This window comes from Sphaeramia orbicularis, chromosome 14, assembly GCF_902148855.1.
Source record: "Sphaeramia orbicularis chromosome 14, fSphaOr1.1, whole genome shotgun sequence".
Classification (NCBI taxonomy): Eukaryota; Metazoa; Chordata; class Actinopteri; order Kurtiformes; family Apogonidae; genus Sphaeramia; species Sphaeramia orbicularis.
This window is the reverse complement of record NC_043970.1, coordinates 33,986,616-34,007,122: the sequence shown is the minus strand read 5'-3', so window position 1 is coordinate 34,007,122 and position 20,507 is coordinate 33,986,616. Positions and strand designations below refer to the sequence as shown.

General features: G+C 37.7%; 1 protein-coding gene across 2 annotated transcripts in view; it reads left to right on the top strand.

Moving 5' to 3' along the window:
* caln2 (calneuron 2) overlaps positions 1–20,507 on the top strand; it is a 35,656-nt gene that overhangs the window by 12,586 nt on the left and 2,563 nt on the right. For both annotated transcript variants that reach the window (XM_030154876.1, XM_030154877.1), the window contains exons 3-5: positions 2,253–2,396; positions 4,164–4,276; positions 15,682–15,835. In XM_030154876.1, the coding sequence (XP_030010736.1) occupies positions 2,253–2,396; positions 4,164–4,276; positions 15,682–15,835 (411 nt within the window). The remainder of the gene's footprint in view (positions 1–2,252; positions 2,397–4,163; positions 4,277–15,681; positions 15,836–20,507) is intronic.

Here is a 20,507-nt window from a genome sequence, read left to right as displayed (position 1 = left end):
GGGCAACTTCCATTTCCACCACATATGTTTATGTTTTTCTCCTGCCTTCATTGTCGTCACTCACTTATCCTTATAGTTATGATAGTGTTTATTATATAGTTCCATGGATGGTAGAGGTTTCTATTATTTGTACTAACTCTTGTAGTAGTATAGCCACTGTTAATACTTGTATTTGTTGTAGTAGTATTAACAGTCATGGACCTTTGTTCTGGTTTTTAGTAATTATACTAACACCAGCTGATCTACTTTTAAAAGTTCTAGTTCAGTTATCTGTACATTTGTACATTAGCTGCATCTATTTGTCTCCCCCTACGTCCCCCCTTCTCCCCCTCTCCCCCAGTCTCTCTCTCTCTGTCTCTCTCTCTTTTTCTCCTCCTTTACCCTCTATCTCTAACCCCAACTGGTCAAGGCAGACATCCATCCTTCAGGAGTCAGGGTCTGCTCCAGGTTTCTGCTGTTAAAAGGAAGTTTTTCCTTCCACTGTCACCACTCACAAGTGTTTGCTCCTGGAGGATTCTGTTGGGTTTCTGTAAATGGGCTTAGAGTCTGGTTTCAATCAACTCGATATGTAAAATGTCATAAGATAAATTTTGTTATGATTTGGCGCTATATAAATAAATTTGATTGATTGACTGATTGATTGATATGTTTACCCACAATCCCCTGCATTGAAGTCCACTTTCTGTATTTGGTTCACTTGAAGTAAACTAAGACCTATATTTTTAAGCACACCAGAGTTTGCGTCTTTGATTCACATTAGAGTTCGATTGTGCATTCTCACCTCCCCGATTGAACCAGACTTTTCAAGCAAATGAACTAGAGCTTGATTAAACAAGGCTAGTGTGAATACTCATAATCTATTTAAATGGTGACAGTTTGTTACAAATCAGCTCAGTTATTAAGTTGCCTAATACATGTGACAAAAATGGATTTCTTTTAATAGCTAATGTGATATCTACTGCTGGCACGCACACCGTTCTCTGATATGGTGCCTGATATGGTCTTTCACACTAATGTAATTAATGTGAGAAGAATGATAGTGATTTTGTGCTTCTCTGGATTATACAATCAGATTTCTACTCAAGAACTTGAATTAAAATATGAAATGTGTCAAAAAAATATCATAGCACCGCAGTTGAATCTTTGCATTTTTTCGTGTGAGCTGTTCATTGGTTATTTGTTTCTCTGAATGAAGGCAGGAAATCCCATAAGAATGCTGACCTCCAGTGTCAGAGTCAGACAGTTTGATGACCCAACCAGCCATCCCTAAAGACGCTTAACAATTCAAGTGACAACAGGCATCATTCACACAATTACGAGAGGTCCCTCCCATAAAGCTCAGACGTGGTTTAGTTTGAGAACAAAGAGCAGCGCTGTCAGTCTGTTCTTGTTAAAATTGATAGGGTTACACTTTATGTAACAATAAGGACAAGAGAATGATCACAGGCATCAGACACAAATGATGATCAAAAACCTACAATGCCAGGAGACAAACTGAAAGTAACACACATTTTAAAGACAGAAAGAAAACAACATTACAAGCCAAAATTATTGTTCTTGTGCTTTGACTATAAAAAAGAAATATTCCCTTCATGAGACATATTTTTACACATTAGACACATTAGTCTTAACTGTTGAACAGTTTTTGAAGCAGAGGAAAAACACCCCTTGAGTGATTTCAATAAACATGTCCTTCCAGACAGAACAGACAGAAAACTCACTCAGTTATCTCACTCCCTGCTTTGGTGTCCTAATGGGGACAACGAATAAAGATGAAGAGATATACTGATCTGTTAGAGATGAGCCCAGCCATTAATGGGTAAGACGGGACAAAACAAGGAGAAGGAGACAAATGAGAATGGAAAACAAAGGTGAAAAACACATTACCATCTTACAACACACCTGCAAAACTTGTCCTAAATTAACCAGAAACTCACACATCAACAAAACAACAACTTAGTCACCGAGGAAGAAAAGGAGACTGGAGGGACAGGAAGGAAAGACAGGAAGGAAACATATATTGAATAGTGTATTTGTGCATTAGCATAATAGCATTTTATTAGATTTAAACTGCACTGTCATTATCTGCAACTCAAAATGGCTTTATCAGTGAAATAATTTAATTCCTGAACTATATCTGTTGTTTACACAGAATCTAGAAAGAATCAAAGTGGAACAAGGGGAAGATAGTCAGAGGAAGAGGCAAAAAACCCCAGTAATGTACAGTGATATGTTGTGTATTTGTTGTGCAGAGATCCGTGAGGCGTTTCGTGTTTTGGATCGTGATGGGAATGGTTTCATCTCCAAACAGGAGCTGGGCATGGCCATGCGCTCCCTGGGTTACATGCCCAGCGAAGTGGAGCTGGCCATCATCATGCAGAGACTGGACATGGACGGTGAGGCACTACATAAGGGCACACACTTGGGTGCATGCACAGAACACACATGCACACACACACACACACACACGTGCGCACACACACACACACACCTACACACCTACACACACACACACACACATACACACACACACACACACACACACACACGGAAACACACCCAAACACATGACAGAGATGTTTTTGTACAGGGACTGATTTGAAATCTGCTGCATGTGTAGTTTGAGTAGGAAAGACTGAGAACTGTTGTTGTTATAAATGTATTTATATCTGTTTGTTTGAGCCTAACAGGTTACTTTGCATCTAAAGAAAGAAAACCGATTGCAAGAGGAATTTCAATGTGAAATAAAAAACAAACAAACAACAAACTTAATTGGGTAGTGTGTTTACGTGCATGATGCCAAATGAGATTTTGAACTAAAGTTCCTTCAAAATATTCCACAAAACTGTTTCTAAACAGCCAGGAGGAGCAGCAGGTGGTCAATGGCCAAAAACAAATTCCCAAGGAGACAATAAAGAGAGAACCTGTCTGCTCCGGCTCCTCCAGCCCCAGCTCTGCTTGTAAATTCACAGAGAACGGCAATTACCCCTAAACAGTCCCTGCATCACAAACAAGCCAGTCAATCTTTCAGCTGGTTCTTATCTGCCTGCTCTTGATTCCGCTGCTCTCGGTAAATATCAAAGGTCAAAGCTAAAAGCTTTTTGCTTTTGCCTCCATGAGTAGTCTGATCATTGAGAGCTGTGCTGCCGTTTGTTCTGAGGATAGACAGTATCTCTTAAAATCCTCATCCTCTGACTTCTATCATCTCAGTGTCGGCGCTAATAAAGCACTGAAAGTGCTCACTGGCAAAATTAGTTCAGGGATGTCAGTTGTTATCAGACTTTAGACATCCTGCCCTGTTCCTTCAGGTGATTAATTTTATGTCATTAAATCCCTTCCAGTAAGAAATCTTGATCCGCTGATCTCTTGCATTAGCTTTCAGGTTTTAGAGTAAGTAGTCAAAATCTGAACTACATTCATTTAAAACTGTAACTGTTATAAAGTGGAGTAAGGTTTCAAAGCGCCTCAAGAATGTCATTCATAATATTATACTAGAGACTGCCACATCATGCTTATCCTTCCAAAAGCCACTTAAACAATATTATTCAATAAACAGTCCAGGAAAATACTCTGCTACCTCACAAACATTATTAATACAATAAAACTCAGACTTGTAAAACCAACTATAATGCTTTTAATATGCAAGCCATTATAACAAATGCTAAATAGAACATTTGATAGCATTGTAATTTCAAAACTGGCAATATATGTTATGATATCAGTCTGCAGGAGCTGATGGTGAGTTCTTATTAATTCCACAGGATGCTGGGTTTTGATTGCTATCTCTAACAACATGCAGCAGTTGAATACACAATGCAAATTTGTGCATGTTCTATCTTTTGAATTGAATTTGCCAAATGTTTCCTGAATTGTTGCTTCAATGCAAAACCAGTCCACCACACTTGCGCACAGACACACATGGGCAGACAGGTGCACAGGTGCACTCATCTCATTTGAAAGGTGAATTAGAGCTGATGATTCATGGGTGTTTGTCATGGATAAGGGCACATCCATCTTTTGATCTATCTCTGGACTTGCTTCTTTGTCAAACAAATAAACTTTAGCAAAAAATGCATTTTTTAGCTCCACTCTGTCACCCTTCTTGTGTGTGTCTCTGACTCTCTGTGGCCCCGGTCTGTTTCCCTGTGTGCGTCTGCCTGCAGGGGATGGCCAGGTGGATTTTGAGGAGTTCATGACGATACTGGGGCCCAAACTTTTGTCGTCTGACAACAGAGAAGGATTCTTGGGCAACACCATTGACAACATCTTCTGGCAGGTGAGAGACAAAGTTTCCCCCTCCCAGATGGCAAAGAATCTGTTTCTCATCGCTCACACTCCTCATCATTTATCACTTCCACATCCTTAACGCCTCCTCTGACTTACTCCTCCTCACCCCTAACTGCATTCTTCAGTAGTCAGAGTGAGTCTACATCCTTAAGCAGAGGCCTACTTTCTGCAGGTACTCTGCGCAGGAGCACTTGCTTAAAAAAATACACACATACACAAAACCACACTCTGAGGATCCCTGCCTGCTTCCCGTGTTTTCTGACAGAAACAGAGGCTTTTTCTTTCAGCTCAGGGCCTTGAAAGAAAAGAGACCCGCTGAGAATTAAGTGTGTCTCCATATGTGTGTGTATGTTTTAGGTTTGGGTGTGCCTGTGTGTTTATTATTCACAGTGATGCAGAAGGTATTACCATAATAAAGATTTCAGGGATGTGCCCCTGTATGAGGGAAAACAGATATATGAGCGTTTGTGCGTTCAAGTGTCCAAACTGGGATCTGTGGTGATTAAGGCTGCAGCTCATCTACATGCTTTTGAACATGCTGACTTTTTGTTTTTTGGGAAATTTCAGGATGAGCGTTTGCCATTCTCTGAGTGTTTTTAGCCTCCTTGGTAAGACAGGCGACAATAATGAAAAGTGAGGAGTTTAGAGTGTGTATGTGTGTGTGCATGGGGAAGGGGAAGGGGGTTGCCTGAGGACGGCTGGTTGAGCAGGGCAACGGCTCTCAGGAAGCTGTTCTCGGCTTGAAAACATTTACAGGGTGAGTCACTAAAATGAGGAGGTGAGTGTGTTTTAGGTTAGGCCACACTGACATAGGTGTATAGGTGTTGTTTACTAGAGATTTCATTATGTTATTGTTTTATTAGGGAAAAGAAATAGAAAACTGCTGATTTTGACGTTAAGATTCGTCTTTTTGTGCAGTTTAAATAGAACGCCTCATACAAACGAGGCCCATTGCTTCTGTGAAGGATAGATGGAGCAAGACGGACGACAGCATGCCAACCAGGGAGGCTTAAAGGGATGAGAGAATAGAGAGGAGAACTGGACAATATGCGGGGATGAAGGAGGGTGGTGTGTGGCAAGGGGGGGGGATGCCCCACATAAAGATACAGGAATATAAAGGAAAACCACAAAGGAGGAGAGTGGGAGAAAATGAAAGAAGAGGAACGAGAGCCTGTGATTCATGAAGGTCGCAGACAGTGTGCGTCTCTGGGGTGATTTAAAATGTTCACCTCCCACAAAGAGAGAGACAGACCAAAAGAAAACAGGAAGGAGGCGACAAAAAAATGAGAGATAGAAGACATGAGGAGCTGGAGCAGTGAGCAGTGGAAGCAGAAAGAATATAGGAAAACGGACGAGAGGAGGAGGAATAGGTGGAGGAGGAGGGGGATGAAATGGTGGGAGGAAGTGTGTCTCAGAGGACTGTGATAGCAGCGTTTTGTGTTTGTGTGTTCTGTGTGTGTCTGTTGATATTTCACAGACCTGAGAGTGAAACAGGAGCAGAAGGAGAGTCATTGTGTTGAGAGTACATAGGAATAATGGAAGATGGGGAGACGCATGATGGTGGCCCGTAATGACTCACTTCAGTATGTTCAGATAACAGCCTTGCACATAATGATTTACTTCATTGGAGAGATTGAAGTTGGCATGTTCTCTGTGTAATTACATTTTTCTCTGTGTGTGCATGTTGAATACATTGTGCACGGCTTCATGTTTGTGCTTTGCTTGTTTTATTCAGGGCTTCCATTGAAATATCTGAGAATCGTTGCTGCTTTTCTGTTTATTTTCCACTGTATCTTGTTCAGAGTAAAACCTAAGGGAGATTCAAAGATCTGCTTTGAAAAAACCCCTGACTCAAGTTACTATATTTCTGCTGACAGTCAGTAAATTAGATTTGAAAAAAGAAAGCACCCAGTCTTCCATTGCAAATTAAGATACAGTGCCTAAAGATAAAGTCGTTTTCTGCTGAGGTATAAACACCTGCTTTTTATCCAGTTTGTTCACATTGTTTATAGACATTTTGAAATATATTTTCTCTGTGCCAGTGTAAGAAACAGGTCTGCAGAAACCAAACAGTATTTTGTGTAATATGGGTAAAGGATTTGGCACATTTAAGACCAATAGTTTTGCCACCTCTTATTAAGTTAAGGAAGTAGTCTGTGCTAAAATTCAATACAGACTGTATGCATGAAGGTGCTGCTACAACTTCATTGCCTCTCAAAACTTCATCCAAATGTCTGCACCTCTGAGGTTTCTCTGGCTGCCATATAATCAGTGGCATAGAATAATAAATTAAAGTAATTTGTAAATAGAAAATGTAGTAACTTGGATGTGTCGGTTTGTTCAGTTCTGTGTGACGCAACAGTAGTCGCTTTTCCATTAGACATCTGTGTAAAACTTCACTAATATCAACTAAATGTTGAAAAAACAGAAGCGTGTAATGTCGGTTTTTCCATTAAATCACAAATACGATGATTTGTTTATTTATTATCGCGAGATGACACAAGAAGTCATTCCATAAACATGGCAACAAATGTAAATATGGTGTTGATTTACAGATATATTCATTATTACTATATCTTAACCCTCTATCTTGTACTAAATTCTAAAATGATTTGTTTCCTGGTGTGTCCACACATACCGCAACATGTTTCTTCTTCTTCTTCGCTTGTTGTAACATTCGTCAACATCCGTTTTTTTTAATTCACCTGACTCTAGTTGCGAAAAAGGTCTTTCCATTGCAATTTTGCATGATGTACTATTTGCGGTACTCCCAAAAAACCTACTTCTTGCCAGCACAAAAACTTTTAATCAATAAATGAGACTTTTGGCAAAATTGTCATTTTTCCATTAGGTAAATTTTTATGCACAAGTCATATTTGTGCAATTTGAGGGTCAGTGGAAAAGCAACTAGTGATGATGATAATGGCAATGACCCATCAGTAGTCACTTTTCCATTGACCCTCAAATTACACAAATATAACTTAATGGAAAAATGACAATTTCGCCAAAACTCTCGTCTTTCAATTAAAAGTTTTTGCACTGACAAGAGGTGTTTTTTTGGGCATAGCACAATTGGTGTGTCATGCAAAACTGCAATGGAAAGACCTTTTTCCGCAACTAGAGTCACATGAATAAAAAATTCCAGATGTTGACGGACGTTACAACAAGTGAAGAAGAAGAGTTTTAAAAGAAACATGTCGCGGTATGTGTAGACACACCAGGAAACCAAATTATTTTTTTTATTTAGTACAGGATAGAGGGGTAATATATGATAATAATGAATATATCTGTAAATCAACATGATATTTATGTTCATTGCTATGTTTATGGAATGACTTCTTGTGTCATCTCGAAATAATAAATAAACAAATCATTGCATTTGTGATTTAATGGAAAAACCGACATTACGCACTTCTGTTTTTTCAACATTACGTAAATATCAGTAAAGTTTTGGGCATAAGTCCGATGGAAAAGCAACTAGTGGTCTGCATTTTTTTCACACCACCCTTCATAGGGACCGCATTGAAAGTGATGCTAAGAAATGTCAGGAATCAGGTATTATTGACAAATTTTGCACAAAGAATGACGATGAGTAGAGTCAAATTATCACCAAGCTATAGGAAAGTTAAAAGACCAACATCAGTCAGTCATTCAGATAAAGACAGGTTGATGGTCTCAGCCTCAGGTGACTATAATGTGTATTGACAATACTATAATACTTAAATCTTCTCAGTTAAGACTGAGAGCTAGTCTGGCATCATCAGACCAATCCTCAAATCAGAATTGACCTGAGACCTCTCAGTTCACTTTCCATTTTCAGAGGCACTAGATGATGTTTCTGACCCTAGTTTTTTATGTTAACCCATGAAGACCCAAACATCCACTGACGACCAAAATCATTCACTGATATAAAATATTTAATACCTGTTGATCCACGAATCCTGTCACTACATGTAAATAATTGTTGTAAAATGCAGTTTGTCATCATTTCGTGGTCATCAGATATGCCCCATTTGGACGTTCAGAGACTCCATAGTGAATGTGGAAACACCGTCATCTTCTATAACATTGATTCACCAGTAAAACCCATGGAGTTGGATAAATGACAGTGGATGGTACTTATTTTATCTTTAGTTAATGATACATTTTGCAGAAAAAAATACAATTTTTCTTCAGTTTTCTCTTGTTTTGATACAATAATGTTTGAACTGAGTTTTCTTGAGCATCTAAATCAAATATAGGGAATTAAATATAGGAAAATACATGATTTAGAGTGAAAAATGCAAGTAGAGGATAAAATAATAAATGGTGATAAATCACTTTAGAAAGGTTAAATAGAGAGAAAAATTCATCTGGGAACTGACAAAAGCAGCACGGGGTTTTATTGGTTAAACAAAAAATGATGCATCTTAATACACAAATGGTGTCTTTGTTTAGACGGAATGGCTGTTTTCAGATCAGCAGTTCCTTTCACTCTTCGTGTCAAGCCATGACTACTCCGCATCATGGGTCATTAGAGAGTCTGTTTATAGAGTCTGTTAGCACTAAACGTGTTTGGTTCATTCACTTTAACCGGAACAACTTTGTGCAAAGTGTTTTTGATGCTGTTGTAGAGTCATATGTCAGACTTGTTCGGAACAGGTTCAGCTGTAGATACTGTTGGTGATCGACCCGGCCTGGTCCCAGTGGGTGTCGGCGATGTCACACTTTATATATCAGGAAAATGAAGCCCATTAGTGAAACTGTTCTGCTCATTTAACCACATTACGTTGTTCTACCTTCTGATCTTTACTGTTCACTTTAATGCTGTGTGTTATTTAAATGTACAGTACATTGGCTTGTCGAAGCAGTGACGCTGCAAGTAACTTTTTGCTGCTACTTTAATGATTTAGTTGAAGTCTCTAATATTCTCTTTTAACTACTAGTGAGAACCCAGATCCCTAAAATGGAATTTGGGCCAGTCTTAGTTGTTATCAGAGTCAGGCCAAAATGCTTCTGGACCAGCTGGTAAATTATCTTATTAAATCCAGTCAGAAGTATGGCAAAAACATCTTTATCATCAGCTTAGGCCTCCTCTTTTGGAGAACACACGCTATCCAGTTTGTCTTATACTGTAATATCGTTCCACACCAGTAGCAGCCATCTTGGTTTAGAAAGCTGCCTCAGTGGTAGTCCTCTGTCAGTCCTCATATCAACCCTGCTCCACAGCACATAAACGGCTGTGATTGGCCAGACCAGTTTTTGGCCGGTGGTAAATCTGTTTGAATGGGAGCGAGGCCAAACAATTGGCCAGAGCAAATGAAACATTAGCAAATGCAAATGCATCAGGTTCCCACGCAAATAGTACAGTACATTTGTAACTCAGAAAAAATATTTATAAAACATATCTTTTTAGCGTGTACTACAAACAACCACCGCTTTTTTTGATAAGGGGCTTTCTCATGTTCTTAAATGTGATGTGTGCACCTTACCTTTCATCATCTATTTAAACAATTACTTGTCATAAAGATTAAAACAAGTTCATAAAAAAATAAATCTAACCAACACTGTGTAAATTAAAATAGCTTCTGCAAGGAAGGAAGCTGAATTACACTCGGCCAGTGACAGGCTTGTGACTGCCTCCTACATCTGTTGAGTCTGCAGTGTTCATGCTGGTGACCAGTGATGCCAAATGCACAGTAATATCAAAATGTGGTGGGTCTCTGTTTAGTAATGATGCCATTTGGTGAATGAGCCAAAGTGCAGAACAGGCCCTTTGTGGGTTTGCACTGAGGAGTATTTCATGTCAGACAGGCAGAGGTGGCTAATGTATTCACACATCTTAAAATGTCATCCCTGCAACTATGACTAATTCTGTTTCTGTGGATTTAACTCACCTTGATTTTCATCTTGTGCAAGTTTGGACTTATGAGTGGCCTTTTTTGTTGAGGTAGCAAGCTTCAATCTGTTATATCTGCGTATTCACATGTGTGATGTCAATGCTTGTTTCCTTTTATAAGCAAAAAGAAAGCGACTTGAAGTTGACGGTGTTGCCTAAATTTGACAGCACTGTTGCTCGAAAGGAAAATAGCAGGAAAATAGAACACGAAGTGCTCGAAGGTTCTCACCCTAGGTGACTTTTCAGAGAAGGGTCAGAAGACAAAACAGGTGGACGACTGACGAACAAGCTTGAGCTGTATGAGGGCAGGCAGGATTAGATGGGAAGGACGTCGGTAAGCACCTGTTCCTCTGATTGATGTGTCCTGGCTCCTTCACTGTGTCACCGGTCACTGCTCACGATCCCCTGCTGCTTTCTTGTCACATGCGCTCACGCACACGCATGCACACATTTCACATATCTTATTTAATTCAGCCAAACACCAAATGCACTGACAGGCTATACTTGAGTTTCCCCCCTGTTCTTCACTCAGTGTGTGTTTGTGTGTGTGAATGTCCTTCAGAAAGCAGAAAAGAGTAGAAATCACTCTGTTTGGTTGCTAACAGGTAGCTGCTCCACTGTGGCTTTTCCCCCCTCAGACAGACTGACAGAAACATTGTACATTCTCCACGCTGCCGCCCTGAGCTGTCATGTTGTCTGTCCCGCGGCTGCAGTCCAAAGAGTTGTACCTCCATTTCCCAGCATCTATTCAAGACAGAGACAGTTTTGGCAAGAAGGAGAGCAGAAATCAGGCAGCTTAGACCCTGTTGCTGCTGAGCCACTCCCTGATTCTCAGCCCTGGAGTGACACATAAGGCTGCAATGAGTCAGAGCTGCTTAAGGTCTCATTTTCCTTTAAAGTACAAATTCAGTCACTTGTGTAATTATAGAATTTGAGATACAGATAGAAATCATCAGCTTTGTTAATGTAGGAGGCCTGTGTTGCTCCTGTGTTTACAAATATTATTAATGCAAATCAGCATTGAATAAAGAGGAGGAGACATATTAATAAGTGAGATTAAGCTGTTGGCAAGGCCTTGTATTAAAACATCTGTCAATCACATTGGGAGCGATAGCATCCTCCAACTTTTGAATTTAGGTGATGAGGTCTTCTTGAGCTTCAGATCATGTTTTCCTTACTTCAGTGCTGAAACCTGCTGTAAAAAATAAATGTTAAATCCATTGCTGTATCGTTATTCTGTATTTTCATTTTTATGCTTTCTCTTCTTGACTTCAAAACTGATTATTTGATGTGTGTTTGTATGAATGAGGAAAATGACTGCAAGCAAAGCTCATTTATATGTTTATCTACACTGTACATAAAGTTGGAATAAAATATTGTAACCGCTTCTTGAGAAATAATGGTGACAATATGAATAAAGTGTAACTGGGACTCATTGCCCCTGGTCAAAGGTGATTACTGATGTGTATAAATAGAAATAAAAAGAGAAATGTGTCTGAAAAGAAGATTATTCTAACATTGTGGACAACAGTGTATATGTATGTAAAATTATTCTGTTTTCAATATCCCAGGTTATAATTTTGTTTGTGTTGGTGTTTGTTATTGTATTTATATAATTAATGTTTTATGTTTCATATATTCAGGCACTTTTATTTTTTACAGCTGCTAATTTTAATGCACATATTCCACAAAAACAAGTAAACATTTTGCATACAACCCCAAATAAGCAATATTTGGAACAGTATGGAAAATGCACATGCAATGATTTTCAAAAGAACTGATTCGTACTGCATTGTAGATAGAATCAACACAATATATTTTATGTTTTGTGTGGTGTGGTCATTTTATTTGCCCTTAAAGTTGGAATAATTTTGTTTTCAGACACATTCCTCTTTTCTTCCTGTTGTGTCACGATCATTTCATGAGAAGAGGCTAAAATATTTTATTCCAACTTTAAGCACAATACTGTATCTATGAATTTCTCCAATTAAAGCTTCAACACATTCATAAAAAAGTGGTCAAATGTCAGCCATGTAGGAATGAGTTAAAATAGTTAAATGACAATGTGATTTGAAATAGATGATGTGAAAAACTATTTTAATCATGGTTTGTGACAAAGGCAGTCATCCAGGAGAGGTTTAGTAATTCAGGAGAAAAGATGAGTGAGATGTGAGAAAGTACTGAAAATGTTTATCAAATGTTAATCAAAGAAAGATAGGAAGGGATTTGAATATTTCAGCCTCAATGGTGTAGAATAGAATTATACAACTTAAGGAATCTGCATGTATTTCGCTCTGATGGTAAAGGTTTAAGTATGAGCTGAACCCTGTGATCTGAAGAGTAATTAAATAAATTAATAAATAAACCTTTATGGTAACACTTTACTTAAAGGTCTAGTTTATAATGCATTAAGCGCACATTCATAAGACATTCTAATGCATTTATAATGCATTATAAAAGTCATTACAACAGTTTATGATCATGTACAACAACTTATACCAAGATTAATAAAGTATTTTAAGTGTAGGCATAATGTATTATAAATTCAGCTGTCATAATGTTTTATACATCCATACCAAAGTGAGAACAGTGTTTGAAGGAAGAATCTCAAGTCCTGGGTTACGTAACACATTATAACCATCATAACTCTAGCCAGTTATATAGACACAGAGAACTGCTCTGACGTGCAGTTTCTGAAACTGAATAATGCCTTATAAACATCAATAATAGGTTATAGGATGACTTTAAGAGCTTTTAGTGAAGTGACAACACTGTAAAAGGTTATTAGCAATTGTATGATATTATAACACAAGTATGATGATGTATGAGCAGTATCTGCTGGCTCTAAGTAAAGGGTAAGTCAAAAATTATACATCCAAGTGTTCTTAATAACTCTATTTTGTAAAAACAAAACATTAAAAGAACAGAGACAGTAAATAGAAGTGTTACATGTTGCTTTGTACATAAATAAAAAATAATGTGGCAGCTCTAAATCTTTGTTAATTCAAACACAGACACACACACACACACACACACACACACATATATATATATATATATATATATATATATATATATATATACAGGGTGGGGAAGCAAAATTTACAATGAACATTTAGTTGTTTTTTCTCAGCAGGCACTACGTCAGTTGTTTTGAAACCAAACATATATTGATGCCATAATCATACCTAACACTATTATCCATACCATTTCAGAAACTTTTGCCCATATGAGTAATTTGGAAAGCAAACGTCAAAGAGTGTGTGATTTGCTGAATGCACTCGTCACACCAAAGGAGATTTCAAAAATAGTTGGAGTGTCCATAAAGACTGTTTATAATGTAAAGAAGAGAATGACTATGAGCAAAACTATTACGAGAAAGTCTGGAAGATACTATTAAAGAAGAATGGGAGAAGTTGTCATCCGAATATTTGAGGAACACCTGCGCAAGTTTCAGGAAGCGTGTGAAGGCAGTTATTGAGAAAGAAGGAGGACACATAGAATAAAAACATTTTCTATCATGTAAATTTTCTTGTGGCAAATAAATTGTCATGACTTTCAATAAAATAATTGGTCATACACTGCCTTTCAACCCCTGCCTCAAAATATTGTAAATTTTGCTTCTCCACCCTGTATACATACATATATATATATATATATATATATATATATATATATATATATATATATATATATATATATATATATATATATATATGTATATATATATATATATATATATATATATATATTTTTTTTTTTTTTAAATTTATTTATTTAATTAATTAATTTATTTATTTATTTATTTATTTATTTATTTTTTTTTAAATAAATATGAAATCCCCAAAATAGATGGGTATAGGGACCAGTGACAAAACCTAACAAAAGTTTCCGACCTAAAAAATTAATTCCTTCACACTGCTTTGTTAGGGATGTATAAAATATTATGAAAACTGAATTTATAATACATTATGCCTACACTTATAATACTTTATTAATCTGGATATAAGTTGTTGTACATGATCATAAACTGTTGTCATGACTTTTATAATGCATTATAAATGCATTATAATGTCTTATGAATGTGCGCTTAATGCATTATAAACTAGACCTTCAAGTAAAATGTTACCAAGTTTATTTATATAGCACTTTTCGCAGGAAGAATTCACAGAGTGCTTTGCAATAAAATCAGAAGTAAGATACATAGACAAAGAACACACAGCTACATACACAGACACAGACATATAATAGCAAGTTACATCCACAAATCACACAGTGTTCACATAACCTTCTTAGACTTTTTTCGATAACTAACAGCAGTTCTCCTCTCATAAGAAATAGTAAAATAAAAACAAATATCTCTGCTTGGCTCTAAAGAGAGACAATTATGCACTGTCTAATGCCTGGATTTTAAAAGAAATGAAAAGTTGCAGCATGTTATGAAAAAGATGCGGTGGTACAGATCTAACTAAAATTTCCTAAGGATTGATATTCAGCAGTGTTGATTAAATATCTTAGTAAATAAGTAAAGTAGGTGTAATATCTCAGAAAACTATTAATAGTACATCCTAGTGCTTTTAATAACTTGAATGTGTTACATTGTTTGAAATACAAACTGCACAGTTGTATCTTAAAGTGTGAATGCAGGAACAGGATTGCTGTTTCCTTATTAAAATGAGCATCTCTTCTTCTCCATCACAACTCTTCGACACCACTATTCTCTGCCAATTCTGTCTTGTCCATCTGTGTCTCACACTACTTCCTTCATCTCTCTCTGTCTCTGACCTCACCATAATTCCCTCTTTTCTCATCAGGATATCATTCTTTCTTTCTCTATCAGCCCCCTGTTTTCTTCCTCTTTGCTTTGCCTGCCTCAGTATGTCCATCTGTTGTGCTAAACCAAGCAACTGATTGTATTTGAGGCTGCTGGTGTGGTAAATAATCAAGACGCAGATGCTAGTTGGCTTGAGGAAGGTGTGTGCATGTGTGTCTATGGATTCGAGGGTTCTGCTGGCAGGGCAGGAAGGACGGGATGTTTTGGAAGGGCAGACAGGGACTAGGACAGAGGCTAAGACTCACATTTCAAGTCTCTGATTGGCTTAAGCCTCATGAATCATTTTAACCAAAAACATGCACCCACAACTACAGATGCAATAACCTACAAGAGAGTAAATGCACTTGTATTTCCATTTTAATGGATATGTCCATTAAACACATTGCGCATGCATCGATTTACTCACCTATACCATTGCACACACACACATTGGCATACTGATTCAAGCACCAAAAATAGCACCGCTGATGCATATGCAAACATGCTGCTACACACTGACATCTTCCCTATTTATACTGTACACATTTAATAGATAAAACCACAAATCCATACATGTCATTTCTTGTAGCCGGTACATTTCTCAGTTCTTTCATATCTTTCATATCTTCTATATTTATCTGCCCTCATAAACCCAGTTTGTGGATGACTGTGTCTCTGCATTGATCGCCGTGTGCCCCTGCAGTTTGACATGCAGCAGCTGTCTCTGGATGAGCTGAAGCAGGTGCTGTTCCACGCCTTCAGGGACCACCTGACAATGAAGGACATAGAGAACATCATCATCACCGAGGAGGAGAGCCTCAATGAAACCTCAGGGAACTGCCCTGAGTATGAGGGAGGTGAGCAAGCTGTTCTCAAAGAAACTCCACAGTTATAAATACCTGTAGTTACTGAACCATTATGGTGTTTTATTTATCTGATATATTTGGTAGTAATATTAGACATTTTAAACACTGAAACATGTCAACTGCATATTGTATTTGTGATGAAACACATCGATGCTGGTGATGATACACAAAAATGTACAGTCTGTTTTTTATAGGTGACTCCTGTTTTGATTTAACCTGAACCATCCCACTCTAATGCTGAAGTCAAGGCAACTGTTTGGGATCACTCTACGTCATAAAATCTGTGTAAAAAAATCAGTGTCAAATGCTGTCCAAGAGGTGTGCAGCCCACATTCAGCAGGAGTCTACCAAGCCCTTTCTTAGCTGTTTTTTTTTTTTTTTCGTAACTGGCTGAACTGAATCTGTTCCATCACTGTACTTAGAACCAGTAGATTCATCTGAAATAAAAAAAGTTATAAAAACATGTCTTTGACCAGAGCCTTGAGCTGTTCAATCTGATTTGATCTGATCTAACATATTCTAACCCCAAAGTCAAACACTAACTCAAGTGGTCTGAGTGATCGAGGCACCTGCAGAATTGTTCTTATTGTGAATATTGTCAGGTAAATCTGGCAGGTTTGACAAGCACTTCAGGACCTCAGTTCCTCATTGGACAAGACTGTAAATACTCTACAAATATTCTAAATATAGTGTCTGCTTCAGGTCAAATTCTTTTTTTCTGTTAGGGCATTAACTCTTTGCAGCCTTCAGTTCTACATATAGTAGGTGTCTGATTTTCCTGTGGATGTCCCTGAACAACTCTTATTTCACATATCCACACCCAGCTCAACCCTCCTCACCATTTTTTCTGCCCTGTACCAGCTTTATAACTCTTATAGTATGTTTTGAGTGGTGGGCCCAGAAATGGGGGCATTTCGATTGACATAAATAAAGGAAAAAGTGTTTTTAGAGTTTCAGAATCTACACATTTCTCTTATATAATCTAAAATCTAAATAGGTCTAGAGCTGCGCTTGTTGATTAGTTACTTGCAGCGGCATAAGTACAGAAAACAATGTGATTTTTTTTTTTTTTTTCGTCAGTGGTAGTTAAACAAAAATGCAATATTGTGTTACTGTTGATTTAATCAGTTCCCACTATCTGTGTCAGAGCTGGTCTTGCATTCATGTGCATTGATGAAGGCTGTCGAACCAATGTTAGATCAGTCCAATTCTCTGCATCAGTGGATCAGCAGCAAAAAAACTAATGTTGCATAAAAAAAGTCAATAGTATTGGTGTTGCTGAGGTGGTGGGAGCTTTAAGTCAAATTCTGTGCATAAAGGCTCAGTCTGGTTGTGCTTATTATACCACACAGATTTTAAATACAGATAAAACCAAAGACAGGTGGGCATATCATCTTACAGAGGTTTGTAGTTGCTTGCATATATAAAAAAAATTGTCAAAATCAGTATCATTTATTGGGTCAAGCCATGTGAAATCACCGCGAGCCTTGCAGGTGACCATCTCCAATTTGTTTCATACTTTCAGAAAATAATGTTATTGGTCCTTGTTAACATTTTAAAAATTCAGTCTTATATCATCATCAGTTTTAGAGATATCTGAGCACTGGAAATTGACTGTAGTGACTGTAAAGCTAGTGATACAAGAAAAGATGTCAGAATCAATTAAGTCATTTCTTTTGAATGGCAATACCCATTTGCATATTTGCTGAATTATAGCCTGCTGAAAACCATAGAATGTTTATGTTGTTTACAAGAACTAATAACATTATTTCCTTAAAGAATGAAGCATATTGGAAATGGTTGGTCAGGAATATTTTCAGAAATCTGGTGATTTGAAGTAGATTTTCCCACTAATGATATAACCTTGACAATGAGATGAATATGTCACTTGTTCTAGTCTTCTAACAAAACAAAATACCTTCTCTCCTGTACCTCTTAATGTCCCGCTGAACATGACATCAAGCTTGAAGGAAGAAATAGAGCACACTGCTGTGGCGTGATTAGTCTGATTATAAGGCACCAGACAGATTTTCTCACAATATCCAAGGCTCCAAAATACACCAATAAACTGCAGTAGAGTCAAGTAAAAACCTGCTGTTCAAGCGATAAAATAAAAGTAGGTATTATAATATGGAGTTTTCTGTTTGTGTACAGTAATGAGATGCTTGGATTTTTTAAACTTTGTGTAGAACCATCTTATCTTTATCTCCTGCTCCCAGTGTTTATGTTAAATGAAACTTGCCTCCTGGCTTTGGCTCTGTGCTGCGCCAAGACAAAGTGAAGATTGTAAGTCTGTGTAGTGACAAAATATTATTTTCACTATCAGTTAATCTGATGATTATTTTCTAAATTAAGAGATAAGTCATTTTGTATACAATATAAGGAGCCTTTTCAGTTCAATTCAGTTCCACAGTGTATGGAGCAGGTACAATGAAAAGTGACTTTCTGATCTAGTGCAGATGTATTACAAAAAATAATGAATTTTTCAACCAAAGCTTGGTTTTCATGTTAAAATCAAGATGATTTTTAATCAAACAGTCATTTAATTGGTTGGTTGTATCAGTTCTGATATACATGTAAAGACCATTATAAAGCAATAGACTCAGAAGTAGCTGACAACTCAGATTATGCAATGAATAAAACAGGATCTGCATTATAAAATCCTGTGAAATCTACCCGAACAACAGAACATTTTGGGTGGGAGATAAAGTTAAGCAGAGAAAAATGGAGCAGGAAATACTCAGGAGTGAGAGAAGAAAGTTCAGATAAGAAAATTGATATCTCACATTGCAAGAGAAAATTCAATCTGAAGTCTGTAGCTGAATAAAGTGGGAAAGATAAAGCAAGAGTTTTTCAAATCCTCAACTATCAGGGAGCAAAAATCATACTTCCTTAAACATTGAGTCCAAGGACTTCTTAGCAACTTTCAGAGTCTTTCTTCAGTGAGATTGAAGGTGACATCCTTCATTTCCTGTGTACAGCTGTATCATCAACAGGAATATTCATCAGTTCTCTACAGTGTTGCTCTTATGATGCAAATTCATGAAAACAGTTGTAATATTAAATAGCAAAGTCTACTGTTCTCAAGGTCATGCATTCAATTCCATGATTTTCAAAGCCATAAAAAGACAGGAGAACTGTTTGGTGTGTCTGATGTCCCATGTTTGAGTGTCAAAGTGGTAAGACAGGCTTTTGTTTAAGGGACAAGGAGTGAAACAAAGCCTTAAATCTGACCCGTTCGTTATGGTACAGAACTAGAAATTGCCTTCTATCCCCCAAGCGAGACTAGGACAAAGGTAAAAGGAAATCAAAAAACCTACAAAACTTGGAAAGTCTTAATAAATCCATTGGGCACTGGCCTGCAATTGTGGGGAGACCTAAAAAGAGACAGCACGGAGGAAATGGGGAAACTTGGTGGAGAAGGGACAGTGAAGAGGGAGATAAGAGGCTAAAGAAGGGATCAGGGAACTGCTGCCTTGGCACTCTCTCAAAAGTTTCTGGTGTTGAAGGAAGGGTGTGTCGAGGAGCTAGACAGAAGAAAAAAAGGACATTAGAAGGGATGAGAGAGAGAGCCAGTAGAGAGGATAAAAAGGAGATGAAGAGGTACGCAGTATCTCTGGTGAAGAGCAATTGTAGATCATTCCTGCGTGCGTTTAACCCTCTTCCCGTATCCTCACTTTTTCCCTTTCATGCTTCCTTCCCATCTTCCTCCTGTCCAATGGGACGTCAGTGCCTTTCACAGCCCCTCTTAGATCTACCACTCAGAGCTCTGACTTGATTTATTGATGCACTGTGTGATTCTAACAAACTGAGACAAGGGGACTGACAGGAGGAAACTTTTTGTTGTTGCTCTTGCTGCAAGGCCTTGTTGGAGGACACATCTGCTCCTACCCTTTTACTCCTCTTCCTCTTTCAAACTCCAGAGATTAAGCACTTAAGAAAGAAAAAAAAAACAACTCTTCTTGTCTTTGGTTTTGCTGTAGTGTGCACATTTCAGCTTCTGTCATTGATTTTACTAAGAAGACATAACTTTAATTCCAGAAACAAGGTTCAAAAAGTGCAATGAAGACAGCATACAGAAAATGTAGCAGCTGTTTTGTCAAGGTCCCTTTCTTGTTTATGTCTCAAAGTGAAGGCACACTTTGAATAAATTATCTAAAGCTGTAATGCACAAACAATAGAGGTAAATTGAGATTTTGTCCTGGAATACGTTTCATCATTACGGTGCAAATCCAAACATTTTTTATTAAAACTCCAGGAGCAGAAACCAGGGGTGAAACTCCAGAATTGAAGATATACACCTTCCATCTGCAGCTCTCTCCTAAATCTAAATACACACAACCTGACGCCATTTCACGCTGTTATGGAAAAGTGAAGCCAATTCCAAGCTTCTACACTGAGACATGAAATAGAGCCAGAGTGTCTTGTCTTGGTCACATCTGACTGAAATTGATCAGCAACTCATAATTAGCTGTCAGTCAAGTATTTAAGCCCTTACCTGCCTGAAAACACCATGCAATTAGACAGGCTGTCAGGACAGGTTTTCTACAGACTGAAAACACAGACAAGCAGTAGATGCAGCAGTCCCATGTCCTCTCAGACCACTTGATTTACAAACAGCTGGAAGGTAGAGATGGAATTTTTGCCCAGTGAAGCATAAGAC